The sequence below is a fragment of the Mustela nigripes genome, chromosome 17 (assembly GCF_022355385.1).
Source record: "Mustela nigripes isolate SB6536 chromosome 17, MUSNIG.SB6536, whole genome shotgun sequence".
NCBI classification, from domain to species: domain Eukaryota; kingdom Metazoa; phylum Chordata; class Mammalia; order Carnivora; family Mustelidae; genus Mustela; species Mustela nigripes.
In genome coordinates this window covers 59,713,675-59,730,817 of record NC_081573.1, presented here as the reverse complement: position 1 = coordinate 59,730,817, position 17,143 = coordinate 59,713,675, and the positions used below count along the sequence as shown (strand labels likewise).

The window sequence follows — 17,143 nt, the reverse complement described above, 5'->3', positions numbered from 1 at the left end:
TCCTCCACACAGAAAGGCAGCGGGACACAGAGCAAATGTAGAAAACCTTCATTGGCAGACGATACAAATCTAAAAAACCAACAGCCCCTGTCCTTGGTGAAAGAGCAGGTCATCTGGGGAGCAGTCCTGGGCAGGTGCTAAGTTGGGGTGCTCACGAGTCCTGCAGGGCCCTGGCCCAGCGTCTGCCCAATCACAGCTGTCTCCAGAGGCTTGAAGCCCACATTGTCCAGAGGGATCCCAAAGGCCAGGAGCTTCGCCTCGTAGGTGCGCAGCAGGTCGTTGTGAGCCTGCAGGGTGAGAGCAGCGTTAGGAGGGAGAGGCCGACACCAAGGCAGACTCCAGCCCAGGCCCCCGCGGCTCTGGAGGCCACAGGAGGCTGGCAGTGGAAACCCGCACAGCGAGCCTTTACGGCAGCTCGCAGTAGGCCACACCTGGTCATGGGCGCTTTTATGTACATGAACTCAAGTAATTCACACTGGGAAATGCTGTCGTCATTCCTCTTTCAAAGATGGGGAAACTGAGGCAGAAGACACAGACTCAGCAGACCTGTGCACACTCCTGAGCACGCTCCTGGTTCTCTATCAGGCATTTCCCAATCAAACTGGTCATCCTTGACTTCCCGGATATGACCTTCCACGTGCACGTGCTCGACCTTACGGAGCCTCCCTGCTTTGTCTGTCTCCTGCCCCCCATCCCAGGAAGGCTAAGGCCTGGGCAGAGAGTGCTGGTGGGGCCAATGTGAAGCCAGGTTCCTGTTCCCCTCTCTGGAAAATGGCTATTTTCTGGAGAGTGGATTGCATCGGATGGTCGTGAGGGTTTGAAGAGCTGATGCGTGTGAAACGCTTAGAGCCGGGCCTGACTCAGATTAAAACTCAGAAGGGCTCATTATCCTCACCATCATCAAGGGAACAGTGCTGGAGCTTGGAGCAGCGACTGCAAGGGTGAACTGCGGCCAAGCTCCAGAGAGAACCTGGGGGCTGGGCCCTGGCTCTCGCCCTTCTCTAGGGGGCAGACATTCCCCCAGACCTGCACACAGTAAATGGCCCTAATTTTGTGTGTGTAAATACCACGGGATACCGCAGCAGCTAAAGGAAGGGCCCAGAGGGGCAGGGCCGAAGAGAGGCCCAGGGAGATCGGGTCACCATGGAGCCCAGCGCCAGTGGCAGGCCCTGCCTCCCTCCTGGGCTTCCACACCCCAAGGCATACAGACCCAGGAAGCCGGCCCCACCCTGCACATTTACAGGCTTATGTGAGTCACACTTATGGGGTGGCTTCTCAGGGGGAGTGTGTCCATGGGCAGCACTGTGTCTGCATTCCCCACAGGCAAAGCCCAGACAAGGCTGTGGCCTCCGCCACAGAGGCAGGACCTCCAGGGAGAGGGCCCAGGCCTCTCGGGTTCTCAGGGCCCTCACTGCCCTCCCCAGCAGGAGGCCTCCATGCTCATGTGTGCATTTGGTGTGGATGGGGTGTGCAGCTTTCATCAGACTTACAAGGAGCGAGAAAAGTTTGGACTGACTCGTAGCTGTCCCCTCCGTGAAGGAAGCCCATCCAATCACCCCAGAGCCCAGGTCACCAAGAGCAAGGGTCACATGAGAGACAAGGACAGAGCGTGCTGGACAAACTGCCCTCACTTACCAGATAGCCACTGAGCAGACCCCGGAAGGGACACCAGAACAGTAGCTAGAGTTGTGGGGATGCAGCCCAGGCCACACACTGAGTGACCTGAAAAGGCCCAGACAGCCTCAGGCCATGTGTACCTCCAAGGTGTAGACAAGGTGGGGCCCCGAGAGGGGCAGGGGCTCCAGGTACCTTGCAGACCCGGGCCAGCTCATACTGCAAGTCCTTGATGGTGCTGTTCTTTGATTCGAGAACGTCCTAGGGAGAGAAGGGTAGACCTGAGTTTGAGCCTATCTCTGGGCTGAGGCAGACAGGGATTGGTGGGGGACTCGGGGCCCCAGCAGGAGATCTCAGCCATGCAGGGAATGGCGCTAGGGTCCACCAGTGTGTACATCCACACAGGCAGCAGCCGGCCAGTGTGGAAAGCTCTTGGAAGGAGAAAGGGAAAACAGGGCCCGGCTCTCTCCAAGGAAACCGTCTAGATGGTGGGAAGGGAGAAACAAAGGCAGAGAAGCCAGGCCAACCAAGGTCCAGGGAGGGGCCCTCCTGGGAGGGTTCCTCTGGGCAAGCCAGGGGACGGACAAGAAAAGGCCCTGGCCCATGGTCACAGCTGCAGCGACCACTGTCGATGGGGTTGATTTGATCCCTCCATCAGGACTGCTGGCCGCAAAGCCTTACGCAGCCCCAGGACCAGCCGCCCTTCCCAACAGCAGAGGCAGGAAAGCTCTTCCGTTTCCAAAAGCGCCCTTGCTCTCTGCCTGGCAGTGTTCACAAGTCAGGACAAGGAGTGAGACGGACCCCCGGTCTCCAGTGCCCGGTGCTGCCAGCCCGCACTATGCCCCCCATGGGGCAGCACCACCCCAGGCCCCAAGACCCTGTTCCAAGTGGCTCCAGCCCCACAGACCCTGCCGCCCGCCGAGCCGGCACGCGCCGCTGCCTGGAATGGTATCTGGTCTCAGCCAGAAAGAGACACCACGTCTCTGCAGCCTGCCCAGCTGTCCTCCGTCAGCAACATGTCTGGGAACAACAAGTCCTTCGTCCCACCTGCCTTCCCAGGGGGCTCTGTCTGATGCAGCCCACCACACCCAGAACACACCCATGGCTCCTCACCAGCCTCACACTCATGCACACCCAACACGCTTCGGAACTGCCCTGTCCAGCTGGCTCTGCCCTCCTCCCTCAGCTCTGCACTCCCCCCAACACCCAAGCAGCAAGGGGCATACACGTATACAATAGCACCTGGTGGGAGCTGAGAGCCTCAGGTCAAGGCCAGGTGGGCAGGAAGCCAGCCTGCAGTGTTTGGGCTTTTTTTTTTTAAAGATCGATTTATCTGAGAGAGAGAGAGAAAAGGGGTGCAGAGGGCGAGGGAGAGACAGAATCTCAAGCAGACTCCACGTGGAGCCTGACTCGGGGCTCAAACCCACCACCCATGGGATCAGGCCCTGAGTGGAACCAAGAATCAGACAGATACGTAATCAAGTGAGCAACCAGGCCCCCATAAAGGGCTTTATGGAAAGATTAGGCGACCCAAAGGTCAACCCTCTGGGCCTGGGTGTCGAGAGAGCAGACGACATCACTGCACGTTGACTGACCACCTGACAAACGCTGCTGTGTGCTTCCCAGGATGAAATACCTGCGCAGTGAAGCCTCTGTGATCCCCAGACTCAGGTCTGTTTCTCCACAAAGGAAGAGCAGCCTGGAAGATGCTGTGTCTGGGACAAGCTGGCCGCCCCTCCCTGGGCCTCTCCATGGAGACGTGCAGACCCGCAGGGACACTGCACCTGGGGCTGCCTCGGGCCTGAGGGCTGCAGGTCACCCAGGTGACCAGGATCCCCGCACAACCACACTTCGCAGCAGCAAGAGACCCCCTTTCTGGCCTAGCCTGTTCTTTCTGTGACACATCCTGGTGAGGCCCAGACTTCACCTGTCTTGTTGAATGCTCCCCCTGTGCCCAAGACAGCCCACGCAGAGGGGACCACCACAAAGAACTGCGAACTCAAGACCAAACACTCTAGGCTTTGCTCAGACCTTAAACTCCCTCTGGGAAGCCTGCCCCAGCCCCCACCACGCTGCCCTGTATGTCCCCGTCCCAACTGCCCACAGCCCACATCAAGCAGGCCATCTTTGCGTCCAGGGCAGACTGTGGCGGTGGCCTCGGCTAGGAGCTCATAGGTTCAGCTGTGCCCCGGGCCTGTCTCTAGGCTTGTCACCGATGCCTGAGAAGCACAAGGCCCGAATATTGAGAGCAGCTTGAGGTGCTGTCCAGGCTGAGCTAACCCTATTGTGAGCATGGACGGCCGTGGGCCCAGGGCCAGAAGGGGCCAAGAGGTCGAGAAGGGACTGGTGAAGCACGAAGCAAGAGAGAGCCGGGGGGCCTGGGGACAGATGTCTGCAGGCCCTGTCGGTGCCCAAGCACAGGAAACCCATAATGGTCCCTCCCCAACGTCCACAGCAAGTCCCCACTGGAGAGACAGAGGCCAGACACACACACGCATCCAACACGCGACCCCGGCCTGAGCCCCGGATGCCAGCTGGGGGACCGGAATGGGGTGCTGCAGCCTGGGACCCACCTCCAGTTTGCGGGACACGAGGGTCAGCGCCGCGGGGTCCAGGTTGGAGGCTGCCAGCACCTCATTGAACTGTGCCTCCTTCTTCTCCACGGCAGCACTCAGCGCCTGCATCTTCCGCTCCAGAACCAGGTTCTTGAAGCCCACCTTCTGCTGCACCTCCAGGATGGCCGCCGTGAACTTCCTGTACAGCTCATCCCGCTCCTGCTGCACCTGAGGGGACAGGCAGTGACAGCCAGAGACGCCACCTGCCCTGGGGGAGGCTCGCTGGGGAGAAGCCGCCTCCCACCTGTGCCCCTGAACCCATCTGCAGAGTGAGCCCCTTCTACCTCTGAGTGTTGTCTACACTGCCTGCATACCCACTCTCTGTGATGGAATGGAAGGTGTGCCGCCGTCCACACTGTGGAAGGTAGGAGGAAGCGCTAATTGGACCCGCCGCTACTAAGCTGCTTCAGGAAGCAACAGGGTACCCCGGTGAGGGCTGGCGAGGCCCCACAGCAGGGCTGGGGCCCTGGGTCTGGGCAGAAGGCTCAGGTAAGACACGTTCCTGATCACACCTACGTGAGATCAAAGGGTAAGGGTTAGCAGTGTTTGGGGGAGAGGGGCTCCTAGGGACCCACCCCCTCGGCAAGCCCCAGATCCCAGACCCCCACAAGTCGGCATGGCCCACTAACAGCAGATCTAGACAATAGCTCTGGGGCCAACCACCTGTCAAGAAACAAAGGTGTTTTTTTTTACCTTCTAACTCTTGCTTTTCACTGTCACTGTAAAAAAGCAAGACTGTGTAAGTATAAAAAGTAAACACCCCTTGGGGCACCTGGGAGGCTCAGTGGGTTCAGCATCTGCCTTCAGCTCAAGTCCTGATCCCAGAGTCCCAGGGTTGAGCCCTGCATTGGGATCCCTGCTCTGTGGGGAGTCTGCTTCTCCCTCTGCCCCACACCCATGTTCTCTCGCTCTGTCTCAAATGAATAACTAAAATTAAAAAAAAAAAAAAAAAAGTAAACACCCTTTAACCCAACTTCCCAGAGGCCACCATGTGAACATACAGCGTAACCCCTTCCAGAATGTTCTCTACAGGTGTAAAAGCACATCTTACAGCTAGAGAGAGAATCCCCTGCTCAAAGCCACAGCACTGTATCCTTCTCTTGACTGTACGGCTTTCCCCAGACAGGCTTCAATCCAGTCCCTGTCCCTTTGGTCTACAGAACATGGACACATCAGCACCCGTGGTTTTCTCAGAGAACACTGACTACGGCCCACGCCTCGAATGACATCCCAACAGAAGAGGAGGGGGCAGAGTACCCAGCTCCAGCACGGCCTCTGCACAGTCTGCATGTTCTCCCCCTGACACACACCCTCTTCACTCCTAAGGTAACCTGAGGGCTCTTCTCTTAGCCGGCCAGCAGCCGGCAGTGAACAGGACCCTCCGAGGCCTCTCTGTAGGTGGCTGCACATGTGATGGCCCTTCTGTAATCAGTCTGTGACCGTGAAGTTCCATTAGGTGAGAAAGGGCGGACATGCTCACAAGGACAGGGCTGATCTGCCCGCATCTTTGACAAAAGCACACTCAGGGACACATTCTCAACCCGATCCCACGGGCAGTTCTGAGTTAGTGACAGTGGCACAGGCAGGACAGGCCCCCTGGGCACTTCAGGCAAGATCACACTCAGAACAGCCCTCTGGGCAGACTCTATCCAAATTCCCAATGCCAACCCCATGGCTAGGGACTGACTTCCCAGAAGGAGATGCTCACAGTTACACAGAGAGAAATTTAAGGGGTGCCTAGGGGGTTCAGGTAGTTCAGTATCTGCCTTCAGCTCAGGTCATGATCCCAGGGACCTGGGATCGAGCCCCACGTCGGGATCCCTGCTCCGTGGGCAGCCTGCTTCCCCTCTGCCTCTGCCCTTCCCCCTACTGGTGCTGCTCGATCACTCTCTCTCCCTCAAATAAACAAAATATTTAAAACAAAGAAAAAATGAACTTAGAAGGATGACTGTGGCTGCACGTTTGCCGCAGCAAAGGATAGAAACAGAGCTCCATGTGCGGGGAACTGGCTACACGCACCGTGTCACCTGCAGGCTCGAGCCCAGGGGAGATGACTCTAGGGAAGTGCGCTGTGGGGCAGGCATGACGCCCCAGCTGCCCAGGGCACGCAGGGAGACGTCTGCGAGAATCCAGGGGGCGGCCCCACGGGTGAGGACGCGCTGAGCAGGGGGCCTCGCGCTCGCTCACAGACAGCTTGCCCCGACCTCCTTACCAGGCGTGCCTAACGCCTCAGCACGGAGACACACGCATACAGAAGAGAAAGACCGACCCCAGGCACCAGGGGCCAGGTGCCTGCACAGGTCTCGCAGCTGAGCCTGCAGGAAGGAGAATGGGGAGCAAGTGTCTCCCCACAGGGCGGCTACTCTCGGTGAGACCCCGGGGCCGTCCACAGGGCGGGCTGCAGCTTTCTGCCTCATCACCCCATCAAGCCTCACAGAACGAGCGGTGGGCACCAGGACTCCAGCCACTCTGGCTGCAGAGCCGGGTGACAAGAGAGGTCCCTCCTGGCTCCGGCTCCCACTCCCACTCCCGCTCCGGCTCCGGCTCCGTCTCCCACTCTGGCTCCGGCTCCCACTCCGGCTCCCACTCCAGGCTCCCGGCAGGGCCAGCCTGGCGTCTGCTCACCTTGACGAACCGCTGCTCGAGCACCTCATGTTCCCACTGCAGGTCCTTCAGCTCCTTCTCCGTGACCTTCAAACGTGCTTTTGTGCGCTGGAGAGAAAAAAAGCAGCAGAAGAAAGGATTGAGGATCCGGCATCTACAGAACAGACTTGTGGAGGGCGGCAGCCCCAAAATAACCATCCGACAGAGCTGGCTCAGGGGCACCCGGTGACTCGGCACCCGGGTCCTGAGTTTGAGGGAGGGACACGAGGGAGCCCACCAGCAGGATCTGCTTGTCTCTCTCGTAGCTGCCCAGCTTCTTCTGCATCTCATTCATGTCGTCGCGAGCCTTCTGGAGGGGGTCTGCCAGGCGCCGGTTCTGCGTGGACACCTCCATCATCTCCTTCTCCAAGTGGTCCTCCTTCTTGCGCATGTCTTCCATCTGCTCCTGTCGGAACCAGGACGGGGTGCGGGAGGTTCAGCAGGCAGAGCTGAGGGAACTGTGGTCTTCAGGGGTGAGGGCCGCGAGCCCTCCCGCCCAGGAAGGATGGTCCTCAAGTCCCAGACCGCTTGCATGTAACCACTCAGAGGGACTCTGCACTATGGGAACTTATTTGGAATTTTCTAGGAAGGCGGCCTCCATGCCAGTGATATCATGCTGCTCTCGGGACCCCGGGGACAGCCCCCAGGGGTAGGGGACAGTCCCCAGGGGTAGGGACAGTAGGGATGGTCACTACCCCCCCACTAGGTGACAACACCAGCACCGGGCAGCCTCGCTACGCCTCCCCCTGCAGCTCTGCACAGGCTTCTGCCCGGCCCGTGCACCCTGTTCCATCCACCGGTCTGCGCTGCGTACGGCGTGCTGCTTCCAGCCCGAGTCTGCAGCAGGCACGTCACCGATGCAGCTGCGGCCAGGACAGTGGGTATCTGTCTACGCAGGGGCGTGGAGCCCGCCGCCCTCGCGCGGCACCTTGAGGGAGTTGATGAGCGCCAGGTTGTTGAGGGTGATGTCGTTGTAGTAGTTCTTGATGTCTATAAAGGCCTCCTCGTGCCGCTGCATCAGCGCGTTGATCTGGCCGTTCTTCCTCTCCTCCACCTCGTGGATCTCGGTCTTTCTCCGCAGGTCGAGCTCATCCCTGAGCATCTTCATCTTTTTGTCATACTTGGCCTCAATTTCTGAAAGGCAGAAGCACACGGAGGAACGGGGGCCTGACGGCTCCAAGCAGAGACGGAACCTACAGACACAGCCCAGGAACACCCCGGGGACGAGCGCTATGCGGACAAGCTCACGGCTGACACATGTGGCACACACACACCACGGCCAGCCTTCCGTGGCCTATACCAGGCATGGCTAGTCAATCCCAGAACCAGGGTTCCCACTGACTGAGAGTCGGCTGCTCCCACGGCAGTGTGGCTGGCGAGGGAGAGAGCTGCATCAGTAAACCACACAGATTTCTCAAACGGGAGCCCCTCAGGCCAGCAGCCACGGAAAAGACTATTCTAAGAATACTGCCCATGAGACTGGAAACGGGTACCTGCTTCAACTGCCAAGAGCAGGGAAGGAGACAGTGCTCACAGCCTCCCCGGCTCGTACAGAAATAAGATCTTCTGGGATTTGGGGCCATCCATCAGCCTCGAAAACTATCCCATCTTTTCTGTGCATGTCTGGGCTGCTGTAGCCCGGTCTCTGTGCACTGGGCTAACAAGCCCTGAAGGTTAATGACCACCGGTGGGAGGGGTTCTGGCAGGGGCTCACAGTGGATCCACGAGACACTGACCTCGCACCTGCCTCTCAAAGTCATTCCGCATCTTGGTGATCTCCTCCGTGTGCTTCTGCAAGGGAGAGAAGCTGGCCGTTACCAGACACACACAGAAGCCTCTCCCTGGGGCTGGCCTGGCCCCTCAGGCGTATGGAAAATACAGCCCAGAAAACCCGGAGCGGTCCTGCTGGGCGCTGGCTTCCCCTCGTGTCCAAGCTCATGCCCCCTGCTCAGAGTGATGTGGTTGTGGTCACCTCCATGTTTCGTCATTCCACTTCCTCAGCTAAAGTCACCTCTGAGCTCGACACAAAGTGAACAGATGTTCCAAACACTACAACCATGCTTGGCCTTTGGCTTGGTCTGCCCACAGGCTATGGACCACTGGCCACACCTACACAGAGCTGCAGGCTCTTTCCGATGCCTGCTGACCTGCCTCAGCTGGGGCTTGAAAAGTATGTTGACAGTTACACGTAACCATTTTGAATAAAGAACTGACATTATTGTTCAAAGTCATGTTTTTGCACAAAGGGGAACTAACCACGTAACTACTCCAAACCCAGGCCTCAGGTGAGCAGGCGGTCTCACATGACCAGCTTCACTAGAAACCAGCCCAGGCTGTACTTGTATCAGCAAAGACCAGACAATTCCCGCGACCAAGACTTCAGCCTCCAGCTTCACTGCAAAGCCTGCACTGTTACTGAGTTTTTTCCTAGTTCCGAGGAGGCTGGCTTGCCTCCAGGCATGAGGCAAATGTGTTGCAGCCAGGAAGGAGCCTTAGAAAAATCAGTTGAACCACCTTCCCCCTGCCCAAATCCTCCAAACATCCACCAACTCAGCCTGGGTCAAAGCCCCTAACTGGGGCTCCTGATGCCGACAAGCTCTGACCCATCTCCCTGGCCTCCTCGCCCCTCACTCCTCTGCGCCTCCACACTGGCCCATCCCTGCTCCTCTTCAGACCTTGTCTCCCTACGCCGGGCTCAGCAACCCCTCCTTCCAGCCTTTGCCCAAATGTCAGCTTCTCCATGAGCCATTCCCAGAACTCCTGGTAGAAAAATGCCTCTCCCGCCCCGATCTCCAGCACCTTCCTCCCTGCTCTGTTCTCCCCATAGCACTCCTGTCTGTGGATATGTAGACACGTCCACCCTCCATTCTGTCTCCTGGCTCCTTCCCGAGCCATCAGACATCCATGGGCGGTGTTTCTATCATTCCTGTTCCCCATATGTTCCCAGAAACCAGACCGGGGCCTGTGTCTTACAGATACTCAGCAAATGCATTTCAGCCTCCACCTGGAAGCCCCCAGCCTCCCCAAGAAAGGACCAGTCAGCCGCGTGCTCATCAGCCCAGCTTGCACGAGACACTTCCCACCACCCGGGGGCTCACACGCTGGACACTCTAATGGTTGTGTGTGTTTCTAAATGTCCGAGAGTCCCCAGGGAGAGCAGCCAGGTGTCAGGGGTCAGCAGCACGTGGCGGAAGACACTGAGTGGGACTTCCCTCCTGGGGAGTCTGTTTGTGGTTCAGTCTAAGACACAAGACTGTACCTGGTTCCCAAACGGGATGTGTCTGGCTGCATGCTTTTCATTATTTTTATTTTTATTTCAAGTAATTGCCAAAATGCAGGGAACTGCTAAGGGAAATATGAATTCCCAGTTCTGCTGAATGACCAGGAGTTCGCGGTCCCCAGCGGCCCGTCAGACCCCAGCGCCCTCACACCTACCAGCCGCAGGTTCTTCACCACCACCTCGTTGGCCAGCTCCTGCTCCTTGAGCTCCACCTTCAGCGCCCGCATGTCCTTGCGCAGTGCTCCCTCCTGCGTGCGGTGCTCCTTCTGCGCCAGCTTCATGACCACAGTGCCCTCGGCCTTCATCTCCGTCAGGTTGTTCTGATGCTCATACAGCAGGTGTTTCACCTTCTGCTTGTACACCTGCACACAGCGGGAGCAGGTGATGGCCTGCACACCCGCACACACACGTCCCTGCACACTCGCACACACACCCCAGCACACACTCGCACACACACACTCCTGCACACTCACACACAGTCCTGCATCTGTGGGTGCCCTGCACACACACACTCTTCTGCAAGAAATACCTTCATTTCTCACGGTAAAGGGCTGCACCGGAGGAGAGAAAATGCTCCCCCCGGGCCCCCGTCCAGCTCTGCTGTTCCATGAGGCATGTCCCGCAGGGATAGGCCAGTCAGCCCCACTAACCTTGATCTCAACCTGGTGCCTCTCTTCAGCCTCCTCCATCTCCCGGTCTTTGTTCCGCAGCTCGGCCTTCTTCTCTTCCAGCTGCCTCCGCGTGATCTCCCAGAAGGTGTGGATCTTGTCCCGCTCCAGCTGGAAGTAGTTGCGCTCCTCCCGCTCCCGGTCCAGCTCCTCGCGGATGCGGCTGACGTGCTCCTCCACCTGCCAGGCAGGGCAGAGCCGTGAGGGCCCAGCAGGGGCCCACCCAGTGCCAAGAAGAAAGGAGGGCCAGTCTCACCTAAGAACAAGAAAAACTAAAGGTAAGAAATGAAAACAGGATGCTAGGAAGGCCCAAAGACAGGACACATTCAGAAAATAGCAGAAAGATCTCGAATGTGGCTAATAAACATAAAATGATTATATCTTTTATTCCATTCCTGGGAATTCAGATGACAGAAATTTCTCAAAAGAACACAAGAGCTTTCTGCTCAAATATAGTAGTCACACCATTATCACGACATCAAAAGGGGCACCTGGGTGGCCTGAGAGTCCTACTCTCTCGGTAGGTTCAGGTCATGCTCTCATGGAGTGATGCGTTAGAGCCACTGCCTGGGTCCCCACTCTGCAGGGAGTCTGCCTAAAGGCTCTTTCCCTCTGCCCCTCCCCCAGCGCACATGCACACACACACACACACACACACACACACACACTCTCTCTCTCTCTCCCTCCCTCTCATATAAATAAATAAATCTTTTTAAAAAATTTTTAAGGAGGCACCTTGGCAGTTGGTTAAATATCTGCCTTCGGCTCAGGTCATGATCCTGGGGTCCTGGGATAGAGCCCCATGTCGGGCTCCCTGCTTAGTAGGGAGTCTGCTTCTCCCTCCCCACTTCTGCTCTCTGTCACCATCTCTGTCTCTCTCTCTCAAATGAATAAATAAAATTTTTAAAAATTCTTTTAAGGAAATAATCTAAGATAATTTTAAATAGGGAAATGATTGAGAAATTAGAGTAAATCTACTGGAAGATTATACGGCCCAAAGACACATGGATATGAAATAGTGTGGCACCATATACACATATTCACAGAATAATGCTAATTTTAAAACACTCACCTCTAAAGATACATGTTAAGCAAAAATATATATATAAAACCAGAAGACCAGCTAGCATCAAAAAGGCCTGGTCCAAAGCCAATGGCAGCCAAATCTGCAAATAGGTTAAATTTAAGAGAAAAGTGAGGCAGGCTCTTAGCTTCCTTGAGAATTTCCTTTCCATCAAGACTTGGTTCTCTACATCGCTAGAGGCAAGGGAAACAAAAGCAAAAATCAACTACTGGGACTTCATCAAGATAAAAAGCTACAGAAACAACCTAAAGGTGGCCCAGAATGGGAAAATACATTTGCAAACAATGTATTGGATAAAGGGTTAGTATCCAAAATCTAGAAAGAGCTTATCAAACTCAACACCCAAGAAACAACCCAATCAGAGTCGAGAGTCGGGCAGAAGACCTGAATAGACATTTCTGCAAAGACAACATCCAGATGGCCAACAGACACATGAAAAAGGGCTCCACATCACTCGGCATCAGGGAAATACAAACCAAAACCACAGTGAGACACCACCTCACACCAGTCAGAATGGCTAAAACTAACAAGTCAGGAAACAACAGATTTGGCGACGATGCAGAGAAAGGGGAACCCTCGTGCACTGTTGGTGGGAATGCAAGCTGGTGCGGCCACTCTGGGAAACTGCATGGAGGTTCCTCAAGACGTTAAAACTAGAATTACCCTAAGACCCAGCAATCGCACTACTGGGTATTTACCCAAAGGACACAAAAGTAAGGATCCAAAGGGTCACATGCACCCCAATTTTATACCAGCAACGTCCACAATAGCCAACCTCTGGAAAGAGTCCAGATGTTCATCAACCGATGCTATTAAAAGAAGATGGCGCTGATATGCCCCCCAATAATGGGTTAGTGATTAAAGGAGCGAGACTGATATAAAGCAAAGGTCAAGCAAAGCTTTATTTTGCGCCAAGCGTCAAGAATCAAACCGAATGTTTGGGGCCACACCTCTTACAAGAGAGGGCAACCTTTCTCTGTTTCACAGACTAGCTTCAAGGACAAAGGCCATGTGATTGCGCCTGACCACGCACAGGTGGCCGATGAGATTGTAACACACAGAGGAAACTCCACAGTTATGTTAGGTCACATATAAGTGACCAATTGAATTACAATTTACCCTATAGTAGACATTTGACCTAGCCTAACACCTTGGTTAGGATTGGCACCCAAAAGGCTCCCAAAGCGGGGGGTTGCCATACTCCTTGGTAGCTAGGAGACAGTATGCAACCTCCCACTGATCAGAAGTCTCCAAGGGACTTGTTTTTAAGTAAGTCCCCTGGGGGAAGGGGAGCAGGGGCAGTTTAACGGTTCAACAACAAGGTTATTGTTTAACCTGGATGGAAGCCTCTGGCTAAATAGGTCCTCACAGTACTAAAAGATAAAGATGTGGTTCATAGGGCGCCTGGGTGGCTCAGTGGGTTAAGCCACTGCCTTCGGCCCAGGTCATGATCTCAGGGTCCTGGGATCGAGTCCCACATCGGGCTCTCTGCTCAGCAGGGGGCCTGCTTCCCTTCCTCTCTCTCTGTGATCTCTTCCCTTCCTCTCTCCTACTGTGATCTCTCTGTCAAATAAATAAATAAAATCTTAAAAAAAAAAAAAATAAAATAAATAAAAAGTTCTTTAAAAAAAAAAAAAAAGATGTGGTTCATAAACGCAATGGAACACTACTCGGCCATCAAAAAGAATGAAATCTTGCCATTTGCAACAACATGAATGGAGCAAGAGGGTATTATGCTAGTGAAATAAGTCAGAGAAAGACAAACACCGTATGATTTCACTCACACTGTAGAATTTAAGAAAGAAAACAGATGAACATATGGCAAGGGGGCAGGGGGAAAGAGAAAGAGCGAGATAAACCATAAGAGACTCCTTTTTTTTCTTTGTTAAGATTTTATTTGTTTATTCAACAGAAAGAATGAGAGCACAAGTAGGCAGAGCAGCAGGCAGAGGGAGAGGGAGAAGCAGGCTCCCCGCTGAGCGGGGAGCCCCATGTGGAACTCAATCCTAGGAGCCCAGGATCATGACCCCAGCTGAATGCACTTAACAACTGAGCCACCCAGGCGCCCCAACCATAAGAGACTCTTAACAATGGAGACTAAGCTGAGAGTTGACGGAGGGGTGGTGGGTGGGAGACGGGATAGATAAGTGATAGGCACTGAGGATGAGCACTGGGTGTTCTATGGAGGTGACGAATCACTGATTTCTCCTCCTGAAACCAATACACACTGAATATCAGTAAGTAAAATTTAAATTAAAGAAATAAATAATTGGGACATCCAGGCTACCTACTTTGACTGGCTCATGGTATCAGATTTCACTCAATATTCAGATTTCTTATAAATACACAGATCCTAGTTTCTCTTTAAAAATCAGAAAACATGGGGCACCTGGGTGGCTCAGTGGGTTAAGCCGCTGCCTTCGGCTCAGGTCATGATCTCAGGGTCCTGGGATCGAGTCCCGCATTGGGCTCCCTGCTCAGCAGGGAGCCTGCTTCCCTCTCCGTCTCTCTGCCTGCCTCTCTGTCTACTGTGATCTCTCTCTGTCAAATAAATAAATAAAATATTTAAAAAAAAAATCAGAAAACATACCACCCTGTAGCACAATGTCCATAGGGTAAGCATCCAAAGAACAGACTACAGTCCCCAACCCCTCAGCCCTGCCTGGACCCTGGATAGTTCTGAGGTTGTCAGTCCCGCACATGCTGAGCGATCACTGCTATGTCACATTCTGTATCCACAGAGACAAGAAACAGCTCGAGTGCTGGGGCGATGGGACGTGCTGTCCAGCCCCCACGCAGCAGCCCCAGTGATCCCTCCAACACAAACCTGAACCCATCACCATCTGCTTAAACTGCCTGTGGCTTCTCTGCATATAAAATAAAACAACTCAGGGTGCCTGGGGGGCTCAGTCGGTGAAGCATCTGCCTTTAGCTCAGGTCATGATCTGAGTGAGATCCTGATCTCAATCCTTGGATCGAGCACCGCATCAGGCTCCCGGCTGGGCAGGGAGCCTGCTTCTCCGTCTTACTCCATCTCTGTGCTTTCTCTCTCCTTCTCTCAAACACATAAAATCTTAAAGAAAAAGAAAGAAACACTTCTACCTTTAAAAAAAGTCAAATCAAATCAAGCAACTCTTCACCCCTGTGCACTGGCCTCTGCCCAACTCTCTAACGTACCTTTGTATTTACACCTTATCCTAAAACCATCCAAACAGAGGCACCTGAGTGGCTCAGTCGGTGAAGCCTCCAACTCCTGGTTTTGGATCAGGTAAAAAGCTCAGGAGTCTGGGATCGAGCCGTGTGGCAGGCCCTGAGCTCAGCAGGGAATCTGCTCTCTCTCTCAAATAAACACATCTCTTTTTAAAAACTATCAAAAGGGGCGCCTGGGTGGCTCAGTGGGTTAAGCGTCTGCCTTCGGTTCAGGTCATGATCTCAGGGGCCTGGGATGGAGCCCCTCATTGGGCTCTCTCCTCCTCTCTCTCTCTGCCAGCCTCTCTGCCTACTTGTGATCTCTCTCACTCTGTCAAATAAACAAACAAAATCTAAAAAAAAAAAAAAAAACTATCAAAAGAAAGATAGGTTTATTAACACAAACACACAAGCTGACATGGAACCCCCAATAGGTCCCTAGCACACACCTGCCAGTCACTCATCAACATGGCGGCTGGAAGAGGCACTAACATTGCACTCATGGCTCACCATATGTTGCAATTTTTAGGTGCCTTTTAATTGAAATTATAATTATTTAATTATGTTCTCTGGCCCTTAATGTCATCAAAGTGGACAAGTGGCTTAAAATAATTCCTACTGGGACTCCTAGGGTCTCAGTTGGTTGAGCGTCTGCCTTCGGCTCAGGTCATGATCTCGGAGTCCTCGGGTCGCGCCCTACGCTGGGCTCCCTGCTCAGTGGGGACTCTGCTTCTCCCTTGCACCTCCCTCACTTGTCCTCTCCCTCTCTCTTTCTCTCATATAAATGACTAAAATCTTTCTTTTAAAAAGGGGGAAAAATTAAAGCTTATTAAAAATACAAAAATAAAAATAGGGGTGCCTGGGTGGTTCAATGGGATAAGCCTCTGCCTTCGGCTCAGGTCATGATCTCGGGGTCCTGGGATCGAGCCCCACATTGGGCTCTCTGCTCAGCGGGGAGCCTGCTTCCTCCTCTCTCTCTCTGCCTGCCTCTCTGCTTACTTGTGAATTGTCAAATAAATAAATAAAGTCTTAAAAAAACAAAATAGGGGCACCTAGGTGGCTCAGTCAGTTAAGTGTCAGCCTTCGGCTCGGGTTGTGATCCCAAAGTCCTGTGATGGGGTCCAGCATTGTGCTCCTCTCGCTCGCCCTCTGCTGTTGCCCCTGCTTGTGCTCTCTCTCTCACTACCTCTGAAAAATAAATAAATACTTTTTTTTTAAAAAAAGGAAGAAAGCTAAAAGTAGTTTTTATATCAGAAAATCATTTCCTTCCAAATTCTTACCACCCTATAAAAAAATTTCTTCGAAATGGCTACATTTTTTTTTTTTTACTATGTACTGTACTTGATAGCTTTGGAACCAATGATGGAAACGGACAGAAGTGCAGGAGCAGACCGAGGGGAGATGGATGAGGAAGCGGTGGGTGGTGGGTGGCAGCTGAAAGAGGTTCGTGAAGGCAGACCCCCAGAGACAACACTGAACAGCAGCAGTACCACCATCCCAACCCAGGACTAGGCCAAGGCCTTGCTCACCTGCTCCTTGCTCATGTCCTCTGGAGCAAGCCCGTCAACAATCGGGGCACCTTTGGTTTTCCCTTTCTTCCCTTTCTTCTTGGGTGCCTTTGATTAAAGAAGAGATGATTGGGTGAGGAAGGTAGGCTCTCTAAAGGCATCAGCTTCTGGCTGGCTCTGATTAACCCCCCGGGGCACACTGGGACAGGAGGACCTGTTCTGGTTTCTCTCCTGTTGCTCCAGATCTCACGTCCCACCTGGACCTCATCACTGTGCCTGCCCTAAGGTTTCCCACCCGTAATCACCCAGAGGGAAAAGCAAGGACAAATCTTCCTTTTCAGAAGAGAACACTTTTTCCCTCAGAAAGGAAGGTAGGAGAAACTCCTTCTAAATCCTTGGTATGAGGCCGAGACATCCTGGGCACGAATGCAAAATTTACTTGGCCAGGAAGAACCCCAACAGTAACTGTCAAACGTCACCATGCTGGCGATAATGCTTGGTGACCACCCTAGAGAAACCTGCAAGACACTGCTGGGTATGTG

The 17,143-nt window shown here is 54.0% G+C and overlaps 1 protein-coding gene across 4 annotated transcripts in view; it reads right to left on the bottom strand.

The window, feature by feature from the left end:
• Positions 1-33: 33 nt before the first annotated feature.
• The window catches only part of GAS8 (growth arrest specific 8), a 23,562-nt gene continuing 6,452 nt past the window's right edge, over positions 34-17,143 (bottom strand). For 3 of the 4 annotated variants that reach the window (XM_059382742.1, XM_059382741.1, XM_059382744.1), the window contains 10 exons: positions 16,623-16,709; positions 10,803-11,000; positions 10,308-10,514; positions 8,609-8,663; positions 7,801-8,006; positions 7,111-7,278; positions 6,855-6,941; positions 4,188-4,397; positions 1,810-1,875; positions 34-287 (listed from right to left, as the gene is read on the bottom strand). In XM_059382742.1, the coding sequence (XP_059238725.1) occupies positions 138-287; positions 1,810-1,875; positions 4,188-4,397; positions 6,855-6,941; positions 7,111-7,278; positions 7,801-8,006; positions 8,609-8,663; positions 10,308-10,514; positions 10,803-11,000; positions 16,623-16,709 (1,434 nt within the window). In that variant the 3' untranslated portion in view covers positions 34-137. Of the gene's footprint in view, positions 288-1,635; positions 1,876-4,187; positions 4,398-6,854; positions 6,942-7,110; positions 7,279-7,800; positions 8,007-8,608; positions 8,664-10,307; positions 10,515-10,802; positions 11,001-16,622; positions 16,710-17,143 lie in introns of all 4 variants that reach the window. The other variant, XM_059382743.1, reaches the window with a different exon arrangement.